This window comes from Lasioglossum baleicum, unplaced genomic scaffold (assembly GCF_051020765.1).
Source record: "Lasioglossum baleicum unplaced genomic scaffold, iyLasBale1 scaffold0142, whole genome shotgun sequence".
Taxonomy (NCBI): Eukaryota; Metazoa; Arthropoda; class Insecta; order Hymenoptera; family Halictidae; genus Lasioglossum; species Lasioglossum baleicum.
In genome coordinates, this window is record NW_027469202.1 from 103,008 (window position 1) to 128,712 (window position 25,705).

Genomic DNA, 25,705 nt, shown 5'->3' on the forward strand with positions numbered 1-25,705 from the left:
AATCAAATAAAAATAAAAAAACAATTGCAGCAACATAGCATCGCTATAGAGAAAATTATACATTAACTTAAAATTAAACATTTCTTTGATGACGCTGGAAAGACTGTTTGAAATAAAAGTGCCTTTGTCTGCTGTCACAGTTTCATTAGCCACAAGTCCCACATCACTTATAGCTGATCACAGGGAGGTGTGAGACTGTTAGGAGACCGTTATTGAAACCACTAGAGTATGTTACAGTTGAATTATCAGCAGAAAAATATCCCACAGCATCCAAAATTATTTCTGTAATAAGAGGAATTCAAAATGCTATAAACATCATTATACCAAAAACCATAGCAGGACTACATTTACAAAATAACATTTTAAATAATATTGAGATAAGATTTGACTACATTGAACAAAATAATACTACTCTAATAGCCACACTATTAGGTCCAAGATTCAAAACAGCTGTATTTGAAATCGATAGGATTGCACAGACAGCGCAGAATATGTGAGAGATGAAACAAGTTCCTTGTGCAGAACACGCAATAGTCATGAAACTAATACAAATAGAGCCGCAGCAGAAAATCAAGAATCATCTAAGGAAACAATGAATTTTAGAATCTTCTTGTAACAAAAGTATCGCAGCCCAAGTAGCCACGTACGTCCCTAAAACGTACGGTTCACGTCCAAACGTCCTACGTCCATTCTGCGTACGTTTTAGGGACGTACGTGGCTACTTGTGGCTACTTGGGAGTTGACAAACTAATCCACACCTATAGAAAATGCAACAACCATCATTCGTCAATATGTATATAGATTTACTGTACGCAAATATTAAGAGCTGTGAAGTCGCATTTTGGAATAAACACAATTACACAATGCCACAGCTTTTCAAAATAGCAGAAAAATATATGTAAATACCTCTGTATTCCCAGCAACTTCTGTCCCATCAGAAAGAATATTTTCAAAGGCTGGACAGATTATGTCTGAAAGAAGGAACCGACTTTCAGCAAAAAACCTAGATCAATTGATGTTTTTAAATGTTAACATTTAGTAAATTTGGATTGTTTGCGCGGAGGCGATGAAGGGTTGGATAACTAGAACTATCCTGACAAGGATATGTAGTGAGGTGTTGGTGAAAGAAGCCGGATGCTTTGGTCACAAAAAAGTCTTTATTGCTCGAAGCGGAATTATAATCACTTTTTACTATAATCTTGCGATCAGCACGATAGCGATAGACACCGATCCGTAATTAGTTGACGATTCACCAAAACGCGATAGGCGCGGTTATACAATTGTACGTTCGAACTAAGGAAACGGATTTAGTTGCGTGCTAAAGATTACGTCTGCTTCGTTCAATGTATTCATCGAGAGTGCTAAACATGGCTAAACAGTGCTAAAAGGACGTTACGATCGGTCGATCCGTACCCAGACAGCCAAAATCCTTGATTGTGTCCAGGCCACAAATGCGCGTGTGGGCTCGTAGTGTTCCCCTGGACACAATCTTGGCACATGATGTCGTTGCCACAATCCGGGATATCGTGCCCAGATTAACGATCGGGCCGTTGTAAGATGGCAGCACATAGCCGCACTAACTCTTCCTTTTTACTTATTTTGTACGCATTCGAGGCGGGAAAATTAAATGATAGATTTTATTTATTGTAGTATTTGTAGTAGTTTTCCTAGACTGCGGATCTTTATGCAAAATAAAAATTGTCTGCATCGATTGCAAGAGATAGAAACTAAATTGAATGTGACTCAGGGGAACGACCCACGGCCCACGAATATACCATCACTGGTCCCAAGTCCCAAACAGTCCCAAACCTTCGCGGAAAAAACCGTTACGTTTATTACTCAGGTATAGATCGTGGGGGAGAAGTAAAAGAACGACTGGCGACGAGAGCCCTTGACGAAGGCTAAATAGGCATAGTGGCTCTGGAAGTCAATGCGAGCAGATCGAACTGCACAGCGTAGAACAGCTTAGTACCGAGTGGACTTTTCTTTTCGATATAGTTAGTTTAGGTTAGCTTAGTATCGTTAGATCTTAAATAAAGTATATTTTCTTTTACGTTATCTTACCCTTGCAATCCTGGAAAAAGGAGATACTGGAACTGCACCCAACCAGCACAGATACAGCTCAAAGATAGCAGAAAGATGTCTGCCGCTAGACATTCAAATGTCTGAAAGATGTCTGCGAATGTCTCCGGAAAGTCTCTACAAGGGCTCCGGAAGGTCGTTTGTTACAAAGTTGCCTGTCTTAAAGTGGTCTTGAGAATGACTGTTAGTCGTGTTTCAGGCATTGTAGAGACATGTTCCACGACTCTGTCGGGCATCTTTTAGGCGACTTTCAGAAGTCTCTTGAGCTTGTTAGAGAGACGTATTTATGCGAAAAGGGAGTGGGAGGGAAAAATCAATTTACGATAATAGTTTAAAGTAAACGAACAAATAGTTTATTATAATAATATATGTACTATTTATAAAATAAAAATATATATAAAATAATATATATAAAACATTAAAATTAATATATTAAATTCTAATATATATTAGAAATAAAGTATTAAAATTAAAATACAATATCACGCACTTAAAACATTAAAATTAATATACTTAAATTAAAATATAAAAATTGAAATGAAATATACAGTTGAAACATCAGAATCAGTATACAGGGTGGTCCACGCAACTTGCACACCAATAAATAACTTCCAAAGTATGCGTAAAATAAAATACTACATTCAGAATAAAATATCACGCACTTAAAACATTAGAATTAATATATTAGAAATAAAGTATTAAAATTAAAATACAATATCACGCACTTAAAACATTAAAATTAATACACTTAAATTAAAATATAAAAATTGAAATAAAATATAGTTGAAACATCAGAATCAGTATACAGGGTGGTCCACGCAACTTGCACACCAATAAATAACTTCCAAAGTATGCGTAAAATAAAATACTACATTCAGAATATAATATCACGCACTTAAAACATTAGAATTAATATATTAGATATAAAGTATTAAAATTAAAATACAATATCACGCACTTAAAACATTAAAATTAATACACTTAAATTAAAATATAAAAATTGAATAAAATATACAGTTGAAACATCAGAATCAGTATACAGGGTGGTCCACGCAACTTGCACACCTATAATAACTTCCAAAGTATGCGTTGCACGAAAAAGTTTTGTATACAGAAGTTGCATGGTCTGAAGGGGTACATTATGTAGTGTATTATTTTTTTACAGGTGGACGCGTAAAGGACATGTGAAGGTCAACTTAATTTTTTTAAATGGAATGAGGTATTTTTTAATATATCAATGCTGCAGCTGGACATTCGTTATAAAAAAGTACTAACCTATGTATGTCGAAAAATTAGTAGTTCAGGGGATATTTCAATTTAAATAACTCTAAAATACCATTACTGTCGTACTAAGACGTTAGTGTTTACTTACTTATGTAACGTCTTAGTACGACAGTAATGGTATTTTAGAGTTATTTAAATTGAAATATCTCCTGAACTATTAACTTTTCGACATACATAGGTCCAGCTGCATCATTGATGTATTAAAAAATACCTCATTCCATTTAAAAAAATTAAGTTGACCTTCACATGTCCTTTACGCGTCCATCTACAAAAAAGCTACTAATATCTGATTAATGCTTATTCAGGGGGCCTGTTTCTGGCGCCTCACCCTGTATACTAAAATTAAAAAATATAAAAATTAAAATAAAATATTACTGATAATGTCTGTGGTTGTAAGGAAAAACGCCGCATGTCACAATTTCAAAAATTCGAGTTTATGCATTCATTGAGCTTTAGACTTTAGAGTATAGGATTTACAGTAGCGGACAAAAGTTTAAGACCGCTCTAAAGAAGACGATAACTTTTTTAATATTGTACTATACGATTTGAACTTTTTTGGGAAGCTAGAGCAATTAGTTTACTAAAGGATGTGAAAAGAAATTTTTTCAAAAATTGCAATTGATCGGAATTGTTGAAAAAATACTAAAAGTTGATTTTTTAATTATTTTATGTGGACCTATATTGAAAATTTAAAAAACACGTTTTGTGTAGATCTGTGTCAATCAAACATATCCTGAAAATTTCGTCAAAATCGGTCGACGTTGCAATGAGCTACAAACGTTTAAAGATGGTAGAAATTGCAGATTTTCACGATTTATTGCCGAAAATCTGCAATTTTTACCATCTTTAAACGTTTGTAGCTCATTGCAACGTCGACCGATTTTGACGAAATTTTCAGGATATGTTTAAATAAACAATCAACTTTTAGTATTTTTTCAACAATTCCGATCAATTGCAATTTTTGAAAAAATTTCTTTTCGCGTCCTTTAGTAAACTAATTGCTCTAGTTTCCCAAAAAAGTTCAAATCGTATAGTAAAATATTAAAAAAGTTATCGTCTTCTTTAGAGCGGTCTTACACTTTTGTCCGCTACTGTACATATTTACCAGAAAAAAAGTCATGGAAACACGTTTGGAAGGCTCAGACAACAATGCAATTTAACCAACCTCCTATGTCAAAGTATTAGCGATCGAAAGTGGAAGTATATGTGACATGCGGCGTTCTTCCTGATAACCACAGATATATTGAAATTAAAATCACTTGGTCACACTCGCTTTGTTCATGTTTCTTGCGGCTGCCGTCCACTTTGGCTTTCTCCGCTGCACCTTGAATAAGAATATCTTTGTTTATTAATTTGCACATGAATAATCATTATAATAATAATATTAAAATAAGGGTGATAATTACATATAACAAGGCTGGCCGTTCGATAATTTGCAAACGGTTTTTTGCCCTTCCGGCCCAATCAGCTATAGCAGACTGCCATGCCAGCATGTCAGTCATAATGATACCTAGACTTTCCTGGCAAAGTTGTAGCTGTTGTGCCCCCCGTATTGTGCACTTCTGCTGCCTAAAATAAAAAATTGTTATGTAGCATATCACATTCTGTTAATTTAATGAAAATGAAAGATAAACGTCAGCTACTTTAAGTGTATTTATTAAACAAGTCATTGGTCTCTTCGGCCTCCTTTGCTTTTCTTCTAGCCTTCGTGTAGCCGTCTAGAAGCATTATATAATTATTATTTTAATTATACATGTATGGTGTGTAACTACTTTAACTTACCAAAGGTACTGTTTTTGAAGATCTTTACAGAAAAGTGCTCCCACGAAGGTTGAGGCAGTTCACATTGTTGGATTGCGTTGCTCAATTTTGATTTGTGTACCGGTGGCCAATAACATTTGTCGCCTTCCAGCCAACTATTTAGCACCGCTTCTACCGTTCCGTCCGCCAATAATTGGACAACGGTCCATGTATTTGTAGGCATCTCCATTTGTGTGTATATATTCTAAGAATTGAAAAGTATGGTAAAATTTAGAGACTAATTTAAACATATATGTAATTACGACGTAAATATATTTAATTAAAGAATATATTTAGAAAAATAGCAAATAGAATGAAGGAATGGAAATATGACCAATTTTTGTTCATTTTTTGACTTCACACTTATTTACACATTAGGGCGGTAGACTCGTTTCCAGGATTGCAATCAATTGCAATCCCGCACCCTTGCAATCCTGGAAAAAGCAGTCTACCCCCTTACAATACCGAAAGTACTTTCTTCGACTTTCTTGCCAACCCCATAGTAAACTTCGAATATAGCGCAATATAGCGGAAGGGCATCAGCAAAAAACACTAACGGTAACAAATAACAGCAATGGAAATACTTACTTTTGTAAATATACACTCGTCGGATAAATTATCACTATTACAATACACTAATACAATTAGACACTTCTCTAAACCTGGTGTCGACCGGTGTCGACCATGTGCGCCGGACCAAAAATAGTAACTTCAACAGCGCCACTCGGGGTGAACTACGAAGACAGAGAAGCAGATATGTTTCTCGCAGGAAAGACACTGACAGAGAATATATGAAACAGCTTGATTTTTTCGATCACGCGGGTAAGCCGCATTTCGCGAAGAAGCAATATTTTTTTATGCTCTTTGTGTTGAAATATTCTCTGCATTATTGCGGGGTCCCGTACAGAGCCCTTTTTTGGATTTGGCTCTTGGAACTTTGTAAACAACAAAAGTGTACATTTTTATGGAAGAACTTTTTTTCTGTACACTTTTTCCAAATGCTCTTTGCGTTGAAATACTCTCTGTATTATTGCGGATTAGCATGCAGAGCTCTTTTTTCGAAAAAGTGCACAGAAAAAAGTTCTTCCTTAGAAGCTGTATCCCCCTACTCCACCCCACTCTTTACCGGCGGCGTAGGAAAAACAACGTCTCCGGAAAATGTCTCTCAGTCGCCAAAAAGATATCCTTTATGGAGACGTTGCATTTACGACTGAAATGAGACAGCTGACAGACGTTCACCCTCTGCTGTGAAAACAACGTCTCCATAAAGATATCTTTTTGGCGACTAAAAGACGTATCTTTGGGACATAGACGTTCAGACGGGACGACGACATGAAACAGACATCTATGAGACGATGTGTGCTGGTTGGGCAGTTACTCGAATTAATATTCGGACGTTCTAAAACAGACGAGAACTTTTTTAATATTGTACTAAACGATTTAAACTTTTTGGGGAGCTAGAGCAATTAGTTTACTACAGGATGTGAAAAGAAATTTTTTCAAAAATTGCAATTGATCGGAATTGTATGGAAAAATACTAACAAGGGGAGCCCAGGGTAGTCGGAATCCGGATTTTCGTGAAACTTGCAGTATTTGAAGATGACATATCCAAGTTTAATTTAGCAAAGCAGTAGCGCGCGCTTCTCAAGATTTCCCGAGAAAATGGCATTTGAAAATTCGGTTTACGCGTTCATAAGGAGTTCGCGTTAAGCTATGAACATGAAGCGCAGTGGCCGAGGGCGCTGCGAGAAAGACTGGCAATCAGTAGGTCGCTGGTTCGAGTCTTGCTGCCGACATTTTTTTTTTTAATCTTTTTTCAGTTTTAATCCTAAAATTTATGAAATCTGCCATTAAACAATTATTTTTTAAATAGAAAATGCATGTTTTTTATTTGTGGGTATTGAAAAAAATCGAACATAAAAATAATACAGTGTTATATTTACTTTATTATTGCTCATTTTTTATTAATAAAAAAAATTACGTGTTAGTATGACACGACCCAGAATGATACTCATCGTAAAAGCATGGGAAACAATAATTGGCTGTAATAAAACCAAGCGCGACGTCTGTTTTTGGGATTTACCTGGGTTGACCTCGCGCCTCACCTAGGTAAGAGTCTACCCCGTCCCTTCAACAGTTACTACCATCCTCATGCAGGTACCCCTTGCTTAATTGCTTTGTGCAAACACGAAAGAAGATTTATCCAGGCAGACTCGGTTTATCCAGGTAAAGGAAAACCGGAAAACCCAACACTGCCGAGAGAGGTATAAATAGAAAATAATATTCTATTTGAAAAATAAAAATAATTATTCAATCTCTGCGATACCAGAGAAATTTTTATGAATGTTAATGAAGTGTGCTTTCCAATAGAACTCTTGAAAACGGCGTGCTCCTGTACAAACGCTCCGTTTATAGTGTGTGCTAGATGCCGAAAAAATTATTGTTTCCCATGCTTTTACGATGAGTATCATTCTGGGTCGTGTCATACTAACACGTAATTTTTTTTATTAATAAAGAATGAGCAATAATAAAGTAAATATAACACTGTATTATTTTTATGTTCGATTTTTTTCAATACCCACAAATAAAAAACATGCATTTTCTATTTAAAAAATAATTGTTTAATGGCAGATTTCATAAATTTTAGGATTAAAACTGAAAAAAGATTAAAAAAAAAAATGTCGGCAGCAAGACTCGAACCAGCGACCTACTGATTGCCAGTCTTTCTCGCAGCGCCCTCGGCCACTGCGCTTCATGTTCATAGCTTAACGCGAACTCCTTATGAACGCGTAAACCGAATTTTCAAATGCCATTTTCTCGGGAAATCTTGAGAAGCGCGCGCTACTGCTTTGCTAAATTAAACTTGGATATGTCATCTTCAAATACTGCAAGTTTCACGAAAATCCGGATTCCGACTACCCTGGGCTCCCCTTGTAAGAGTTGCATTTTACAACTTTTTTATGTGGGCCCATATTGAAAAATTGAAAAATACGCTTTGTAGATCTGTGTCGACTAAACATATTTTGAAAATTTCGTCAAAATCGGTTAACGTTGCAATGAGCTACGTTGAAAACGTTTAAAAATGGTAAAAATCGCAGATTTTCAGCCTATATCGAAGAATTCTTACATCTTTCAAGGCCTGTCGTTTTTTTCCCGCATCAACCGATTTCGATGAAACTTTCACAGTGCATATTATTTACGCAGGCCTAGAAAACGTACTTTTTAAATTTTCAATATAGGCCCGCACGAAAAAGTTGTAAAATGTAAGATTTAGTATTTTCTCTGCAATTCCGACCAAATGCAATTTTTGAAAAAATTTCTTTTCACATGATGTAGTAAACTATATAATTGCTCTAGCTCCCCAAAAAAGTTCGAATCGTATAGTACAATATTAAAAAAGTTATCATCTTTTTTAGATCGTCCGAATATTAATTCGTGTAACTGTACGTATTAGGGGATAATTAATGTATTACTAGTTTATTGATTTATGTGTAGGTTTACTCTTAATGTAACTGTAAAGATAATGGAACGGCGAGGGGGGAAGAAGTAACATAAGGAAGAGATAACAAAAAGGAAGAGAGTGCCCTGTATAACTCACGGCATTCGGCACATTCCCAGACAACCAGGGCTGCACCGGGCAGCAATGTCGCGTTTTGGATCCCTGCTGGTGCAGCCTCGCGGCAGCAGGAAAACGGTGGGGGATTTTGCCTCACCGTAAGAGGGCAACACAGTCGCGCCAATGTTTCGAATGCCGTACGCAGCGCCATACAGGCACGTGCAGGCCTCGTACTAGGGAGCAGGGGGTCTCTCGCCCCGGTAAGGTGATACAGAGTTGGTCGCGCTGATGTGGATCTTCCACATTAAGATGTCGGTAAAGTAAATGTCTATTGTACAAATGTGTAGCAGCAGCAGCAGCAGTCTTTCTTTTTACTGACAAAAATTAATATTTTTATTTAAATTACATACTACATACTATCAGGTCGTTCGGAAAGTAATTTTGTTTATCGTGTAGGGATGGCAATGCTTCCGTTTGTCATTACTAGACTGCGGATCTTTCTGCAAAATAAAAAATGTCAGCGTCGATTACAGGAAATAGAAACTAAATTGAATTGAATTATTTCTTCAGCAAAGGAGAAAACGAAATGACTTTCCGAACGAGCTAATACATTAACATATTACAATAGGAGAGCTGCATAAAGTCTAAATAAAATCAATCTCATCATTTTCATACAAAGAAACATTTACCAGTTACTTTTAAGGTTCGGTAGGTGTAGAGGGTTGAAACGTCTTCGTGCAAAAAAAAATGTGTCGTAGAAGGGAAAAGAAACTTAATTTATAATTTTCGGCTCGAGCGCGTTTCCAGCTACCCGAGTGCATCGGGCTGCCCGGGAGTGTCTCGATCTCGTCGGGCGGGTTCGGAAAGAATCGGACAAGTTCGGGCGAGCGAGTTTTCGCGCTACTCGAGATTCAATTCTGCGTTCGCACCAGTTCGCACGAACTTGTCCGCTTCTGTCTGACGTCTGAACGCGCTCGACGAAGTCGAGCCACTCTCAGGCCACCAGGCCACCCGATGGTGTGTCACGGATAGACTGCGGATCTTTCTGCAAAATAAAAATTTACTATATCGATTGCAAGAAATAGAAATCAAATTGAATTGAATTGTTTCTTCAGCAAAGGAGAAAACGAAATGACTTTCCGAACGAGCTAATACATTAACATATTACAAGGAGAGCTGCATAAAGTCTAAATAAAATCAATCTCATCACTTTCATACAAAGAAACATTTACCAGTTACTTTTAAGGTTCGGTAGGTGTAGAGTGTTGAAATTTATAATTTTCGGCTCGAGCGCGTTTCAAGCTACCCGAGTGCATCGGGCTGCCAAGGGGTTTCGAGCTGCCCGGGAGTGTCTCGATCTCGTCGGGCGGGTTCGGAAAGAATCGGACAAGTTCGGGCGAGCGAGTTTTCGCGCTACACGAGATTCAATTCTGCGTTCGCACGAACTTGTCCGCTTCTGTCTGACGTCTGAACGCGCTCGACGAAGTCGAGCCACTCTCGGGCCACCGGGCCACCTGATAGTGTGTCACGGATAGACTGCGTATCTTTATGCAAAATAAAAAATGTCAGCGTCGATTACAGGAAATAGAAACTAAATTGAATGTCATCTCTTCCCTTAATGATTTTAATAGAGGAGAAATCATATATTGACATCTTCAATTAAAAAAATTTTCCAACAACTATCAATTTCAACTACTCAAGTTTGCTATAAATGCATAAAGATCCGCAGTCTATTCGTGACATATCAAGCGGCCCGAGAGTGGCTCGACTTCGTCGAGTGCTTTGAAAATTACAGTCAAAACGTGTTGGTCGAGGAAGTGTCGACTTCCAGCTCAATAGTAATGACCTGTCATAAATCTCCCTGTAGAGAACAGCCCCGGGAACGGCACTGAAAGAAATCGAGTCTACCGGGTTGGGTCTGCCTGGGTCTGCCTAGCCCGACCCCAGCCGCGCGCCCGTAGTCTCAATGTGTTGACTTCGATGGCGCACGCTGCGTAGTATGTGTGACCGCTGTAATAAGTATTTCAATACAGCCGAAAATGCGTGTGAAACGAGTCCTGCCTCCTCCACTCTGATCCAATCGTCCGCGCATTCGCACCTAGACACGTCACCGTAATCCTGCCTGGGAACCTTCTTCTCAGGCTTACACCAAGTACAATGTCACCAGTTCGAATCCATGCGTGTTGGCGTCTTGCCGCCATCCCCTACAATTGCGTAGTATGTAGTGGGCGGTAACGGTATCGTATCCTAACCCACTGCTGTTCCGCTATCGCTCGTACTTACGAGGCAGTGTATTGGATCACTTGTTGGACATAGACAAATCTAAAATGTTTTTTCACTACGTGAATGAAATATGTAATTTCAGGACCGACGCTGTCGATCCTTACGTCAGAAAATGTCTGTTCCAGGGTTGTTACCTTTCACTTAAAAAGGCATCGTTGGTCAAGACTGGTTGCTAATATTATTCTCGAGGTGTAAATGGGGTTATTTAGTCGTATACAGCGTCCGTTGCCAGCTCCTTGTGACGCCAATTTTTATATCTCCATTTCTTTTGAAGGGCTCATTTTACAGTGGAAACTCCAAGGAATATAAACATATTTTGTTCAAAATTTAAATCACTGACGCACAGTGGTCTGGATTGGAAAATCGTGTGCCATTTTGTTATAACTTTTGAACCAGTAGAGATACTGCAATGAAATTTTCACTAAAAATATTTAAAAAATAGTCATTTTTAACTATAGGTAATTAAATATTTTTTGCATTTGTTAAACAATAATTTTTTATAAATTTTCATTGATATTTTTGATTTAAAAAAAAATTTTTGGAATATAATCGTACATACTATTTTTTACTTTCTAAATATGTATTTTTTATATTTATGTTTCACACATGTGTAACGTTTTATGGAATACGTAAAATATAAATTTGAGAAGTCTTGTTGCAATCAACATACACAAAAAAAATTACCGTAAAGGTAAAAACGCATTACAAGCGTGTCAAAGATATTTTTTATAATAATTTATAATTATTAAAAAACGAAACGAGCCTACTACCTTATATCTTTATTTTACTAGAGGTGAGCGAAATATCAGAACGAAACAGAATTGAAAAACTTCTATTATATTTTAATACTAAAGAATTACCTCGGATGCAATATTTAACACTAAAATCTTACATTTTTCGCTATGTGAAGTCATCTGATAATAATTTGTACCAACAATATACCTCGCAAACATTCTATTACCAACTTTAATGGCTTTAAACAATAATAATTTGAGCGGGCGGAGAGGGGCGGAATTAATTTTTTCATGATTATTTAGAAGGAAGGTGTACTAAAAATATTCCAATTAATTAAAAAGCTAAACTCGGCTAAACTTTAAAGATATACCATCTTAAATGGAAAGGACTTCACAAATTTTTCTTACGGCATTGAGCATTATTATATAAATAGAGTATTTACGTTAATAAATAATAGAAAGATATGATTTTTATCACAAAAGTCTGCTCTTCAATATAAAAAAAAAAGCGAGAGATAATATTAAATAGGAACGTCAGGGCACCGCATCACAGAGAAGCAATTTTTCTCGTGAAATATCCTCCTCTTAAAATGTCCTATTTTCAATGTTTATTGCAACTATTATATTTATTAAATTGTACTATTTTCTTCATTTCCGAGGTCTGTGAACATTTGGGAAGCAATGTTTATAGATATCGATACGAGAAAGTTCGTTTTTGGGCAGAAAGGCACACGATTTTCCAATCCAGACCACTGTGTGACGGCTCATCGAAAAAGACGTAAAGAACGAATTAGTTTAAATTTTTCGACTCCATACAGTTGATGGTCGAGGTTAAACAAATAATTTTGCAATAGCCAAATCCTTTTCTAATAAAACCACCAAAAAAAAAGTGTAGCTCAATCGGATTTCAACGAAAATATGATTTCATGATGTTTCGTTGACAAAAAATTCGATTTTTTGGAAAATCCTGAGGTGGTAGACAAATTCTGAGACCAGATTTGAAATAAGCGTGGAAGAATGTACGGGAAATGATGTACAGCATGTTGCAAAAAAGTTTTATTGAAATTGTGCAGGTTTAACGAATTTTGTCAAGGTTAAAAAACGTTCGTACCATCATTTCCCTACTTTCCGCATATTCTGCAAAGTTAGAGCTTTAATTTTAAAAAAAATTCATCGTTCTATCTCTTTTCTATCGAAAGTTATTCGACTTTAACACAGAAACTTGCGGCGACCCGTGCAGCGACCCTTGCAGCGACCCAATAGCTGCACGGGTCGCTGCAAGGGTCGCCGCCTGGATCGCGACGGAATGGCCAAAAAAGGTGTGTCACAGCTCTGACCGACCAGTCCTGAACCGCTAGAGGACTCATCAGTAAGGCGGGCCCTGCCCGAGACGCTGCGATATCGGATGGTGGTTTAAGACTGTATATATAGAGATCGGTGACGGATCAGGTAGCAGCGAGAAAGGTCTTTCTTTGACTATCTGTCCATCTTGTGGCAAATGTAGGAAATTAGCTGCCACAAAAGAGAGCGAGTTATTATTGTCCGCTTCTGTCCGAACGCGCCCGACGAGGTCGACCACGTTCGGGCCACCCGCCCGATGTGTTACGGATAGACAGCGGGTCTTTATGCAAAATAAAAAACGTCAGCGTTGATTACAAGAAATAGAAACTCAAAAGAATGTCATCCCTTTCCTTACTGATTTTAATTAAGGAGAAATCATATATTGACATTTTCAATTTTAAAAATTTTCCAACAACTATCAATTTCATCTGCTCAATTTTGCTATAAATGCATACAGATCCCAAGTCTATCCGTTACACATCGGGCGGCTCGAGAGCGGCTCGACATCGGCGAGTGATTTGAGGAGTTGGTGACAGATGGATAGACCGTATGGCGATTAACTTCATCAATCGATTGAATCAATTCGATCAAATTTGTTGCCGGTCAAATCTGGAGTCGGTGAAATGTCGGCGAAAACCGTGTGCGCCGTCCGGCGCAATGTTCGTCGAAATGTCATAACATCTCCAAAAATTCAAGTCTTTTAGTCTCGAATCTAATGTCGTTAATGCTTCGTACAGAGCTGAACATTTCGCTTTGAAACTTTAATTCACTGTGTGAAATCAGGGACTTAATCTCGGTAAAATATATATACATACCGAACAATACCGGTAACGGTACTATGCCAAGTGGCTGAAATAACACCGAAACCGTTAATATACTTTTTCGAGCAAAAGCTCCTGAAAAACGAAGTTTGGGCTTTTGTTGTGCCATGGCCGAACTGCAATGTGCCACCAGCCGTACCCTTAGGAGTTAATAGCCGTAATAACCATAAAGACATTAAAGATCAAATCGGTCTAACCAGATTCCTTGGGGTTACCGTGCGCTCGCTACCCCCGCCATATAAAAGATTCTGTAGACTTTTTCAAATACAGTGATATCCAATATTAATACAGTATGATTGTTTAAACATGTTTAAACAACGGTTTTGGAAACAGCGGGACAAACGATTTTTTCGAATCCATATTTATTAAGCTTAAGATTTTTAAAACTAAGAAAATGAAAAAACATTATCCGATTACCCGAAATGTCATCGAAAACGGTCAACACATAAACCAGATATACATAGTAGGCATTGAAAGATGTAAAGAAAAGAATCTTTGAATTTTTCTGCTCACGATTGATCTAAATCGCAGTTTCTTATAATTGTTTTAATTTTTAATTGTTTTCGAGTATCCATATTTCCATGCGAAATAGAACTACTGTTTCGGATTTTGTTCAAATTTGGATATGTTGCAGTCTTTAGTGAAATATGAGAAAACGTATCTCAAACAATTCCTTGAAGTCTTGAAAATTGTTGGTTTTACGGACGTGTAATATGAGGTGTCACAAGTTTTTCCTTAAATTATAACGGCCAAACTAACTGTTTACCCCGACACGAGCACTTCGTTTAAAATCAGGTATGAAGGGTTGGATCAGTCCGGTAGTGGAGAAAGTGTAAGTGGGTGAATTAAAACCACTGGTTTAAACAGGGAAGCCGGGTTTCTGCGACTTCAAGATCACTTTTAATAATAATTTTAAACACGCGGTACAAATAACTGACAATTGAGATGTCGTTTCGGAGGAACGACTCACGGTTCTCGTTTCGGAGGAACAGAGATCTCTCTCAGTCATCAATCTCGACTGTTGCGGATCGGGGTCCTCGCGTAATACGCGGGCATCCCCACCATACTCTCATACTGGGGAGCTCGTTAGAAATCGTTCAAATTGGACGCGAACGGTAAAGACAATAACACGGGACGAGACGGTAGCACAATGCTTTGAACGTATTTACAATCGCGTGTCAAACACTAACAAAACGATGAAAATTAGTTTTTGGTGCTCATATACAGGGTGCTCGACATAATAAAAAGAGACACCTAGCACATATTTTTAAATTTCTTATATTTAAAGGTGGAAAGTGTACACTCCGTTATGAATAAAACCACTAGAAACGGTCCTAATTCCGTCGAGTTTAGGCTTTTCTTAATCGGCAGAACGCCACGAATTGGCTCGTGTGACTTTCGTGAGGGCAGCACGGAAAATAATTAAGTTCAGCATTCGCTCCTTAGCGGTTTCATGCCGAGCTACCTGGCTGGCCGGGGGATTGCCGGGCCGTGTTTATTGCACTACTATTGTGTTCTGGGCTCAGGCCTCAGGGCTCGACCCTCGGGCGTCGGTCGTGTTCATTGTAGCCTCGAGTTGGCCGAAAGTATTCATGGATTTATTCATTTTCGAGAAAATAGAATAAAAATAAAATCACTAACCAGTGTTGGGCAAAAATTCAATCGACGATTGACGACTAAATTTCTACTTCAATCGTTAATCGCGATTAACAATTAATATCCTCGTTTAGTCGTTAATTGTGGTTAACGAATAAATACCGATTGATCGTTATATTTGCGGATAAGATTAAATACTTATTAATCGTTAATTGCGGATAACGATTAAATTTCTACTTTAGTCGTTAATCGCGACTAACGATTATCAATCGTCAATCGGATGACCGATTAAATGCCCAACTCATCTGTCACCAACTCCTCAAATCACTCGCCGATGTCGAGCCGCTCTCGAGCCGCCCGATGTGTAACGGATAGACTTGGGATCTGTATGCATTTATAGCAAAATTGAGCAGATGAAATTGATAGTTGTTGGAAAATTTTTAAAATTGAAAATGTCAATATATGATTTCTCCTTAATTAAAATCATTAAGGAAAGGGATGACATTCTGTTGAGTTTCTATTTCTTGTAATCAACGCTGACGTTTTTTATTTTGCATAAAGACCCGCTGTCTATCCGTAACACATCGGGCGGGTGGCCCGAACGTGATCGACCTCGTCGGGCGCGTTCGGACAGAAGCGGACAATAATAACTCGCTCTCTTTTGTGGCAGCTAATTTCCTACATTTGCCACAAGATGGACAGATAGTCAAAGAAAGACCTTTCTCGCTGCTACCTGATCCGTCACCGATCTCTATATATACAGTCTTAAACCACCTTCCGATATCGCAGCGTCTCGGGCAGGGCCCGCTTTACTGATGAGTCCTTTAGCGGTTCAGGACTGGTCGGTCAGAGCTGTGACACACCTTTTTTGGCCATTCCGTCGCGATCCAGGCGGCAACCCTTGCAGCGACCCGTGCAGATAATGGGTCGCTGCAAGGGTCGCTGCACGGGTCGCCGCAAGTTTCTGTGTTAAAGTCGAATAACTTTCGATAGAAAAGAGATAGAACGATGAATTTTTTTTAAAATTAAAGCTCTAACTTTGCAGAATATGCGGAAAGTAGGGAAATGATGGTACGAACGTTTTTTAACCTTGACAAAATTCGTTAAACCTGCACAGTTTCAATAAAACTTTTTTGCAACATGCTGTACATCATTTCCCGTACATTCTTCCACGCTTATTTCAAATCTGGTCTCAGAATTTGTCTACCACCTCAGGATTTTCCAAAAAATCGAATTTTTTGTCAACGAAACATCATGAAATCATATTTTCGTTGAAATCCGATTGAGCTACACTTTTTTTTTGGTGGTTTTATTAGGAAAGGATTGGGCTATTGCAAAATTATTTGTTTAACCTCGACCATCAACTGTATGGAGTCGAAAAATTTAAACTAATTCGTTCTTTACGTCTTTTTCGATGAGCCGTCACACAGTGGTCTGGATTGGAAAATCGTGTGCCTTTCTGCCCAAAAACGAACTTTCTCGTATCGATATCTATAAACATTGCTTCCCAAATGTTCACAGACCTCGGAAATGAAGAAAATAGTACAATTTAATAAATATAATAGTTGCAATAAACATTGAAAATAGGACATTTTAAGAGGAGGATTTTTCACGAGAAAAATTGCTTCTCTGTGATGCGGTGCCCTGACGTTCCTATTTAATATTATCTCTCGCTTTTTTTTTTATATTGAAGAGCAGACTTTTGTGATAAAAATCATATCTTTCTATTATTTATTAACGTAAATACTCTATTTATATAATAATGCTCAATGCCGTAAGAAAAATTTGTGAAGTCTTTTCCATTTAAGATGGTATATCTTTAAAGTTTAGCCGAGTTTAGCTTTTTAATTAATTGGAATATTTTTAGTACACCTTCCTTCTAAATAATCATGAAAAAATTAATTCCGCCCCTCTCCGCCCGCTCAAATTATTATTGTTTAAAGCCATTAAAGTTGGTAATAGAATGTTTGCGAGGTATATTGTTGGTACAAATTATTATCAGATGACTTCACATAGCGAAAAATGTAAGATTTTAGTGTTAAATATTGCATCCGAGGTAATTCTTTAGTATTAAAATATAATAGAAGTTTTTCAATTCTGTTTCGTTCTGATATTTCGCTCACCTCTAGTAAAATAAAGATATAAGGTAGTAGGCTCGTTTCGTTTTTTAATCATTATAAATTATTATAAAAAATATCTTTGACACGCTTGTAATGCGTTTTTACCTTTACGGTAATTTTTTTTGTGTATTTTGATTGCAACAAGACTTCTCAAATTTATATTTTACGTATTCCATAAAACGTTACACATGTGTGAAACATAAATATAAAAAATACATATTTAGAAAGTAAAAAATAGTATGTACGATTATATTCCAAAAATTTTTTTTTAAATCAAAAATATCAATGAAAATTTATAAAAAATTATTGTTTAACAAATGCAAAAAATATTTAATTACCTATAGTTAAAAATGACTAGTTAAAAATGACTATTTTTTAAATATTTTTAGTGAAAATTTCATTGCAGTATCTCTACTGGTTCAAAAGTTATAACAAAATGGCACACGATTTTCCAATCCAGACCACTGTGCGTCAGTGATTTAAATTTTGAACAAAATATGTTTATATTCCTTGGAGTTTCCACTGTAAAATGAGCCCTTCAAAAGAAATGGAAATATAAAAATTGGCGTCACAAGGAGCTGGCAACGGACGCTGTATACGACTAAATAACCCCATTTACACCTCGAGAATAATATTAGCAACCAGTCTTGACCAACGATGCCTTTTTAAGTGAAAGGTAACAACCCTGGAACAGACATTTTCTGACGTAAGGATCGACAGCGTCGTTCCTGAAATTACATATTTCATTCACGTAGTGAAAAAACATTTTAGATTTGTCTATGTCCAACAAGTGATCCAATACACTGCCTCGTAAGTACGAGCGATAGCGGAACAGCAGTGGGTTAGGATACGATACCGTTACCGCCCACTACATACTACGCAATTGTAGGGGATGGCGGCAAGACGCCAACACGCATGGATTCGAACTGGTGACATTGTACTTGGTGTAAGTCTGAGAAGAAGGTTCCCAGGCAGGATTACGGTGACGTGTCTAGGTGCGAATGCGCGGACGATTGGATCAGAGTGGAGGAGGCAGGACTCGTTTCACACGCATTTTCGGCTGTATTGAAATACTTATTACAGCGGTCACACATACTACGCAGCGTGCGCCATCGAAGTCAACACATTGAGACTACGGGCGCGCGGCTGGGGTCGGGCTAGGCAGACCACGGGCGCGCGGCTGGGGTCGGGCTAGGCAGACCCAGGCAGACCCAACCCGGTAGACTCGATTTCTTTCAGTGCCGTTCCCGGGGCTGTTCTCTACAGAGAGATTTATGACAGGTCATTACTATTGAGCTGGAAGTCGACACTTCCTCGACCAACACGTTTTGACTGTAATTTTCAAATCACTCGACGAAGTCGAGCCACTCTCGGGCCGCTTGATATGTCACGAATAGACTGCGGATCTTTATGCATTTATAGCAAACTTGAGTAGATGAAATTGATAGTTGTTGGAAAATTTTTTAAATTGAAGATGTCAATATATGATTTCTCCTCTATTAAAATCATTAAGGGAAGAGATGAGATTCAATTTAGTTTCTATTTCCTGTAATCGACGCTGACATTTTTTATTTTGCATAAAGATACGCAGTCTATCCGTGACACACTATCAGGTGGCCCGGTGGCCCGAGAGTGGCTCGACTTCGTCGAGCGCGTTCAGACGTCAGACAGAAGCGGACAAGTTCGTGCGAAGGCAGAATTGAATCTCGAGTAGCGCGAAAACTCGCTCGCCCGAACTTGTCCGATTCTTTCCGATCCCGCCCGACGAGATCGAGACACTCGCGGGCAGCTCGAAACCCCTTGGCAGCCCGATGCACTCGGGTAGCTTGAAACGCGCTCGAGCCGAAAATTATAAATTTCAACACTCTACACCTACCGAACCTTAAAAGTAACTGGTAAATGTTTCTTTGTATGAAAGTGATGAGATTGATTTTATTTAGACTTTATGCAGCTCTCCTTGTAATATGTTAATGTATTAGCTCGTTCGGAAAGTCATTTCGTTTTCTCCTTTGCTGAAGAAACAATTCAATTCAATTTGATTTCTATTTCTTGCAATCGATATAGTAAATTTTTATTTTGCAGAAAGATCCGCAGTCTATCCGTGACACACCATCGGGTGGCCCGGTGGCCCGAGAGTGGCTCGACTTCGTCGATCGTGTTCAGACGTGAGACAGAAGCGGACAAGTTCGTGCGAACGCAGAATTGAATCTCGAGTAGCGCGAAAACTCGCTCGCCCGAACTTGTCCGATTCTTTCCGAACCCGCCCGACGAGATCGAGACACTCCCGGGCAGCCCGATGCACTCGGGTAGCTGGAAACGCGCTCGAGCCGAAAATTATAAATTAAGTTTCTTTTCCCTTCTACGACACATTTATTTTGCACGAAGACGTTTCAACCCTCTACACCTACCGAACCTTAAAAGTAACTGGTAAATGTTTCTTTGTATGAAAATGATGAGATTGATTTTATTTAGACTTTATGCAGCTCTCCTATTGTAATATGTTAATGTATTAGCTCGTTCGGAAAGTCATTTCGTTTTCTCCTTTGCTGAAGAAACAATTCAATTCAATTTGATTTCTATTTCTTGCAATCGATATAGTAAATTTTTATTTTGCAGAAAGATCCGCAGTCTATCCGTGACACACCATCGGGTGGCCCGGTGGCCCGAGAGTGGCTCGACTTCGTCGATCGCGTTCAGACGTCAGACAGAAGCGGACAAGTTCGTGCGAACGCAGAATTGAATCTCGAGTAGCGCGAAAACTCGCTCGCCCGAACTTGTCCGATTCTTTCCGAACCCGCCCGACGAGATCGAGACACTCCCGGGCAGCCCGATGCACTCGGGTAGCTGGAAACGCGCTCGAGCCCAAAATTATAAATTATGTTTCTTTTCCCTTCTACGACACATTTATTTTGCACGAAGACGTTTCAACCCTCTACACCTACCGAACCTTAAAAGTAACTGGTAAATGTTTCTTTGTATGAAAATGATGAGATTGATTTTATTTAGACTTTATGCAGCTCTCCTATTGTAATATGTTAATGTATTAGCTCGTTCGGAAAGTCATTTCGTTTTCTCCTTTGCTGAAGAAATAATTCAATTTGATTTCTATTTCTTCCAATCGATGTAGTCAATTTCTACTTTGCAGAAAGATTCGCAGTCTAGTAATGACAAACGGAAGCATTGCCATCCCTACACGATAAACGAAATTACTTTCCGAACGACCTGATAGTATGTAGTATGTAATTTAAATAAAAATATTAATTTTGTCAGTAAAAAGAAAGACTGCTGCTGCTACACATTTGTATAATAGACATTTACTTTAGCGACATCTACCACATAGCACGTCCTACATTAATGCGACCTGGCGCGACCGTGTTGCCCTCTTACGGCGAGGCAAAATCGAGCCCCGTTCTCCGTGCAGTGGCGCGGCAGCAGGGATCCAAAACGCGACATAGCTGCGGCGCAGTACAGCTGCAGAACGGAGCAGTTGGTTGTCTGGGAAGATTTAGTATTTTCTCTGCAATTCCGACCAAATGCAATTTTTCAAAAAATTTCTTTTCACATGATGTAGTAAACTAATTGCTCTAGCTCCCCAAAAATGTTCGAATCGTATAGTACAATATTAAAAAAGTTATCATCATTTTTAGATCGTCCGAATATTAATTCGTGTAACTGTACGTATTAGGGGATAATTAATGTATTACTAGTTTATTGATTTATGTGTAGGTTTACCCTTAATGTAACTGTAAAGATAATGGAACGGCGAGGGGGGAAGAAGTAACATAAGGAAGAGATAACAAAAAGGAAGAGAGTGCCCTGTATAACTCACGACATTCGGCACATTAGTGCGACTGTGCTGTGCTAACAAATAAGATTGTCACGCCTTCCTTTTTAAATTAAATAAAATTTGCTTCGTTTCTAATGAATATTTATATGAGCATTATAAAATAAATGTAGCTTTTATGACGAGAACTTTTTTTTTGCATAAAAAAGTAACATTCAATTTAGTTTCTATCTCTTGCAATCGATGCAGACAATTTTTATTTTGCATAAAGATCCGCAGTCTAGGAAAACTACTACAAATACTACAATAAATAAAATCTATCATTTAATTTTCCCGCCTTGAATGCGTACAAAATAAGTAAAAAGGAAGAGTTAGTGCGGCTATGTGCTGCCATCTTACAACGGCCCGATCGTTAATCTGGGCACGATATCCCGGATTGTGGCAACGACATCATGTGCCAAGATTGTGTCCAGGGGAACACTACGAGCCCACACGCGCATTTGTGGCTTCGACCCGCTTGGTTGTCTGGGCAGCTTATGGACCTAACCTGGTCTAAAGCCTTAGTTCTTCACCGGTCATTACATAACCATGTATTTCTAACCTTTCCGTTTCATCGTTTGACACGTTTTTGACACTGACATTTTCTGTTCATGCCATTCCATTTGGCGTACCTCCCCAATACGGGAACAAGTTTTGTTGCCACTTTTTTCTTCTATACGCTATCGAGATAGGTCTCCTTACTCTTACTTCATGGTTATAACGAAACGTGATCAAGTGCACGCGTACGCGGCGAAAATTCAAAGTCGATTTTCTCGAAAACAAAGCCTCATATGAAAAAATTTTATTCTAAATTTTCGACTTATTTTTTCATATAGCATCACTCCTTTTTCGCTTGTACCAAAAGTTACGAAACACCCCTGTATATTATTTTCTATAACACCGCAAGCAGAAATATCATTATATCTAGTTATATTTTATAGTACTCTTAGGCAATGTATAAAATATGAATGAAGTTTGTGATTTCAGTAATGAATTATATATAATTATCTCGAGTTTGAGAGTATCAACTGAATCTAAAAAGTAGATACCATGAAATATAGATACATACTCATCCGTCAAATACAATTATCAGATATGTTATCACAAGTAAAAGTAAACGCATGCTGAACCCTTTACAGAATGAGTAATAGCAATCGTGCCGTGGTACTTGAAGTATCTCTGTTCCGAATTCAGTTAAAATCAGAGTATACAAATGGCTAGTAATTTATATTTAACTAGTTTTTATTTCTTATTTATAATATCCAGCTGTATGGGTAATATATGTTTGACGTGTTCGTGTTCGACTACAAGTAAGTAAAATGATTTTGTTATTACAATCATATTTCAAAAGATATATATATATGTGAAATTTAATTTTAATAAATTGCAATAGATGACGCATCAATAGTCAACTGTAACGAGAAATATTTAGGGAACAAGGATGTACTTTATTCTTACCTGCTGATGTTAGATCGAGCCTTAGCATTTGACAAACTTATTCTGTCAAACAACAATATAATTAACTTATCGGAAGACCTGTTGAAAGCATTGAAATCTCTGAAGAGTTTGGATTTATCTGAAAATTGGATAGAAAACATACATACAAGAAGTTTTAACGATTTGTACAGGCTTGAAAATTTAAATTTCTCTAAAAATAATTTAGCTACATTCGATACTTCATTATTAAAAGCTCTTCCGACATTATTAACGTTAGATCTTAGTTATAATCATATTCATTTAATAGAACGTACAATAGATGGAACAGTAACAAAAGTTATTTCTTTAAACCTTTCGCATAATAATATATCTCAAATACCTAAGAACCTATTTGATTCTCTATCAAATCTACAATACTTGGATCTGTCATTTAATCAAATTCATTCATTGGAAGATATTGATTTAGAATATCTACATTCTCTGAAAGTTCTCCATGTGAATAATAATTTTCTTACGTCATTAGATATTCGAATATTTCCAAAATCTGTAATAGAACTGTTCGCTGGATATAATTTAATAAAAGAGATATATTACACACCATGTCAAATTAAAGTACTAAATATAGAGTTCAATCATATTTCTCAAATACAGTCAAATATAACTGCATTAAAAGAATTACACAGTTTGAATATCAGTGGAAACGAGATATCAAATTTTCCAAAAGTTTCATTTCAGAATTTAAAAACTTTAGATCTAACATGCAATAAGTTAGCTTATATTCCTGAAACATTATCCACAATAAATTTGCCATCACTTGTTGAATTTAATGTTAGTAAGAATCCTATTCAAAACTTGAGCTTTCCCTCTATTTTAAAATTGCAATCATTTGTTGCAAGTAATATAAGTATGTTATATACTATTGACGAAAGTACATTCGCTAACTTGTATTCTTCATCAACAAAATGTATCAGTCTCACTATATCCAACAACGAAAATTTGTTCTCTATTCATGAAAATGCTTTGGACCACCTACATTTATGTTCAGTAAGTTTTATAAACTACTTGTAGATTTTTATCTAATAGCTAATTAATTATGTTTTCTTTATTATTATTAGTTGGATTTAAGTAATAATCATATTAGTTACATCGCATCAAAATTGGTTCTACGTAATAATAATTTAACCACACGTAAAGTGTACCTGCAAGGAAACCCAATCAAGTGCGATTGCTCGATGCAATGGTTACTAGACAATGTAGTACCAAAATTATATAAAACAGATCCTAATCTTCTAGATAATTTGAGGTATATATTTCAATGAACTATTTTGTTATATTTTAATCAATTTCTTTTATATTTTATTATAGATGTGCTTGGCCTCCGCAATTATCAAACATAAGGATAGTACATTGGTACGGATGGGATGGCAAAGTTTTCTGTAGTGATATGTCGAATAAACTCTCAGTGAATGCGGTTGCTGAGTCAACCGATAATCAAATGGTAACATTTGATTCTAGTCCCGGTCTGCTTGTTGCTTTAGGATTGTGCACAGGTTTATTATCAATATTGATGATTGTGGGTATTATCTGGTCGCGAAAATTAATTCTTAGAAAGAGGAGATTCAATAGAAAATTTTGATATTTATTATTGTATACATTTTTGTAATATATCCGTAACGTATATTCATAAAATATATTTTCTACAGTTATAATTTTATTATAATTCTTCTGTTTCAACTTTTCAAATTTGTAAAACTAATGCAAATACTTCGGAAACCAATATTAATAAATAGTACATTATAAAGTAATATCAGAGAGTATATGAGAGTGCTCACGCCCGGGCACCGACGAGATACTATTAAAGACTGCCAGCCCCTGTGTTATTCCGCGGGACCGGTAAGTGGGCGCGAGTGGGCGCGGGGATAACGGGAAAGTTACAGTGATCTGATATACCACAGCGGTAAAAGTTCCACAATCGACGAGATATTCGTCAAGTTGAAGAAGAATGATATAGTAGAATGCTGACATTACCTATTCTGTAATTGCCTTATAATACCACCGACGAGATACTATTAAAGACTGCCAGCCCCTGTGTCACCGACGAGATACTGTTAAGGGGGCCGTCTCCTAGCAGATGACGGTCGCGCGTGAACACTCACACACCGCTAGAGTACACTCACACACCGCTAGACCACGTATACGTACGCGAGAATTGCTAGGATCAGGGAAATGCGTTCTGATTTCTCGATAATGCAAAGACGGGCGTTTTTATTAGTCAAAATCGCTAGATAAAAGATCAATCTAGCGCGCTGTTTGCTTCAAAAGTCGTTCTTTTACGTTTCCGAGCAATGATTTTGCAATATTCGGCTGCATGTTGCCCGTCGCATGTTGCCCGTTAGATGGCGCTGCAGTCACGCCGGCGTACTAGCCTCTCCGACGGGCAACATGCAGCCGAATATTGCAAAATCATTGCTCGGAAACGTAAAAGAACGACTTTTGAAGCAAACAGCGCACTAGATTGATCTTTTATCTAGCGATTTTGACTAATAAAAACCCCCGTCTTTGCATTATCGAGAAATCAGAACGCATTTCCCTGATCCTAGCAATTCTCGCGTACGTATACGTGGTCTAGCGGTGTGTGAGTGTACTCTAGCGGTGTGTGAGTGTTCACGCGCGACCGTCATCTGCTAGGAGACGGCCCCCTTAAAGACTGCCAGCCTTACGGGAGTTGGCGGGACTCGAATTTTTCGGTGTTCTCTTACGCCCTCTAGGATATATTCTGACTGGAGTGAGAAACAGGAGGCCAACGACGGCATTTCGTCGGTGCAGAA

General features: G+C 37.6%; 2 protein-coding genes across 5 annotated transcripts; one reads left to right on the plus strand and one right to left on the minus strand.

The window, feature by feature from the left end:
• Positions 1 to 906: 906 nt before the first annotated feature.
• LOC143220036 (uncharacterized) lies at positions 907 to 25,705 on the minus strand. 4 transcript variants are annotated; one of them, XM_076445791.1, is made up of 8 exons: positions 25,578 to 25,705; positions 24,686 to 24,732; positions 5,755 to 5,795; positions 5,149 to 5,371; positions 5,010 to 5,084; positions 4,773 to 4,935; positions 1,414 to 4,690; positions 907 to 971 (listed from the first exon to the last, which is right to left on the minus strand). In XM_076445791.1, the coding sequence occupies exons 1-5, from the start codon at positions 25,688 to 25,690 to the stop codon at positions 5,011 to 5,013; spliced, it is 498 nt and encodes a 165-aa protein (XP_076301906.1). In that variant the 5' UTR covers positions 25,691 to 25,705; the 3' UTR covers positions 907 to 971; positions 1,414 to 4,690; positions 4,773 to 4,935; position 5,010. The 4 variants fall into 4 exon arrangements, with proteins under 4 accessions (XP_076301906.1, XP_076301908.1, XP_076301909.1 ...); XM_076445793.1 differs by having other exon boundaries at positions 1,186 to 4,690; XM_076445794.1 differs by lacking the exon at positions 5,010 to 5,084.
• On the plus strand, positions 21,800 to 24,987 carry LOC143220034 (uncharacterized). The gene is made up of 4 exons (XM_076445788.1): positions 21,800 to 22,750; positions 22,834 to 23,921; positions 23,993 to 24,180; positions 24,243 to 24,987. The coding sequence occupies exons 1-4, from the start codon at positions 22,654 to 22,656 to the stop codon at positions 24,511 to 24,513; spliced, it is 1,644 nt and encodes a 547-aa protein (XP_076301903.1). The 5' UTR covers positions 21,800 to 22,653; the 3' UTR covers positions 24,514 to 24,987.

Coding starts and splice junctions, on each gene's coding strand:
- LOC143220034 (XM_076445788.1), top strand. CDS start 22,654: ATGGCTAGTAATTTATATTTAACTAGTTTTTATTTCTTATTTATAATA. Junction 23,922..23,992: donor ACCACCTACATTTATGTTCA/GTAAGTTTTATA, acceptor TATTATTATTAG/TTGGATTTAAGTAATAATCA. Junction 24,181..24,242: donor AATCTTCTAGATAATTTGAG/GTATATATTTCA, acceptor ATTTTATTATAG/ATGTGCTTGGCCTCCGCAAT.
- LOC143220036 (XM_076445791.1), bottom strand. CDS start 25,690: ATGCCGTCGTTGGCCTCCTGTTTCTCACTCCAGTCAGAATATATCCTA. Junction 5,796..24,685: donor GCACTCTCATATACTCTCTG/ATATTACTTTAT, acceptor TATTAGTGTATT/GTAATAGTGATAATTTATCC. Junction 5,372..5,754: donor ACGAGTGTATATTTACAAAA/GTAAGTATTTCC, acceptor TTCAATTCTTAG/AATATATACACACAAATGGA.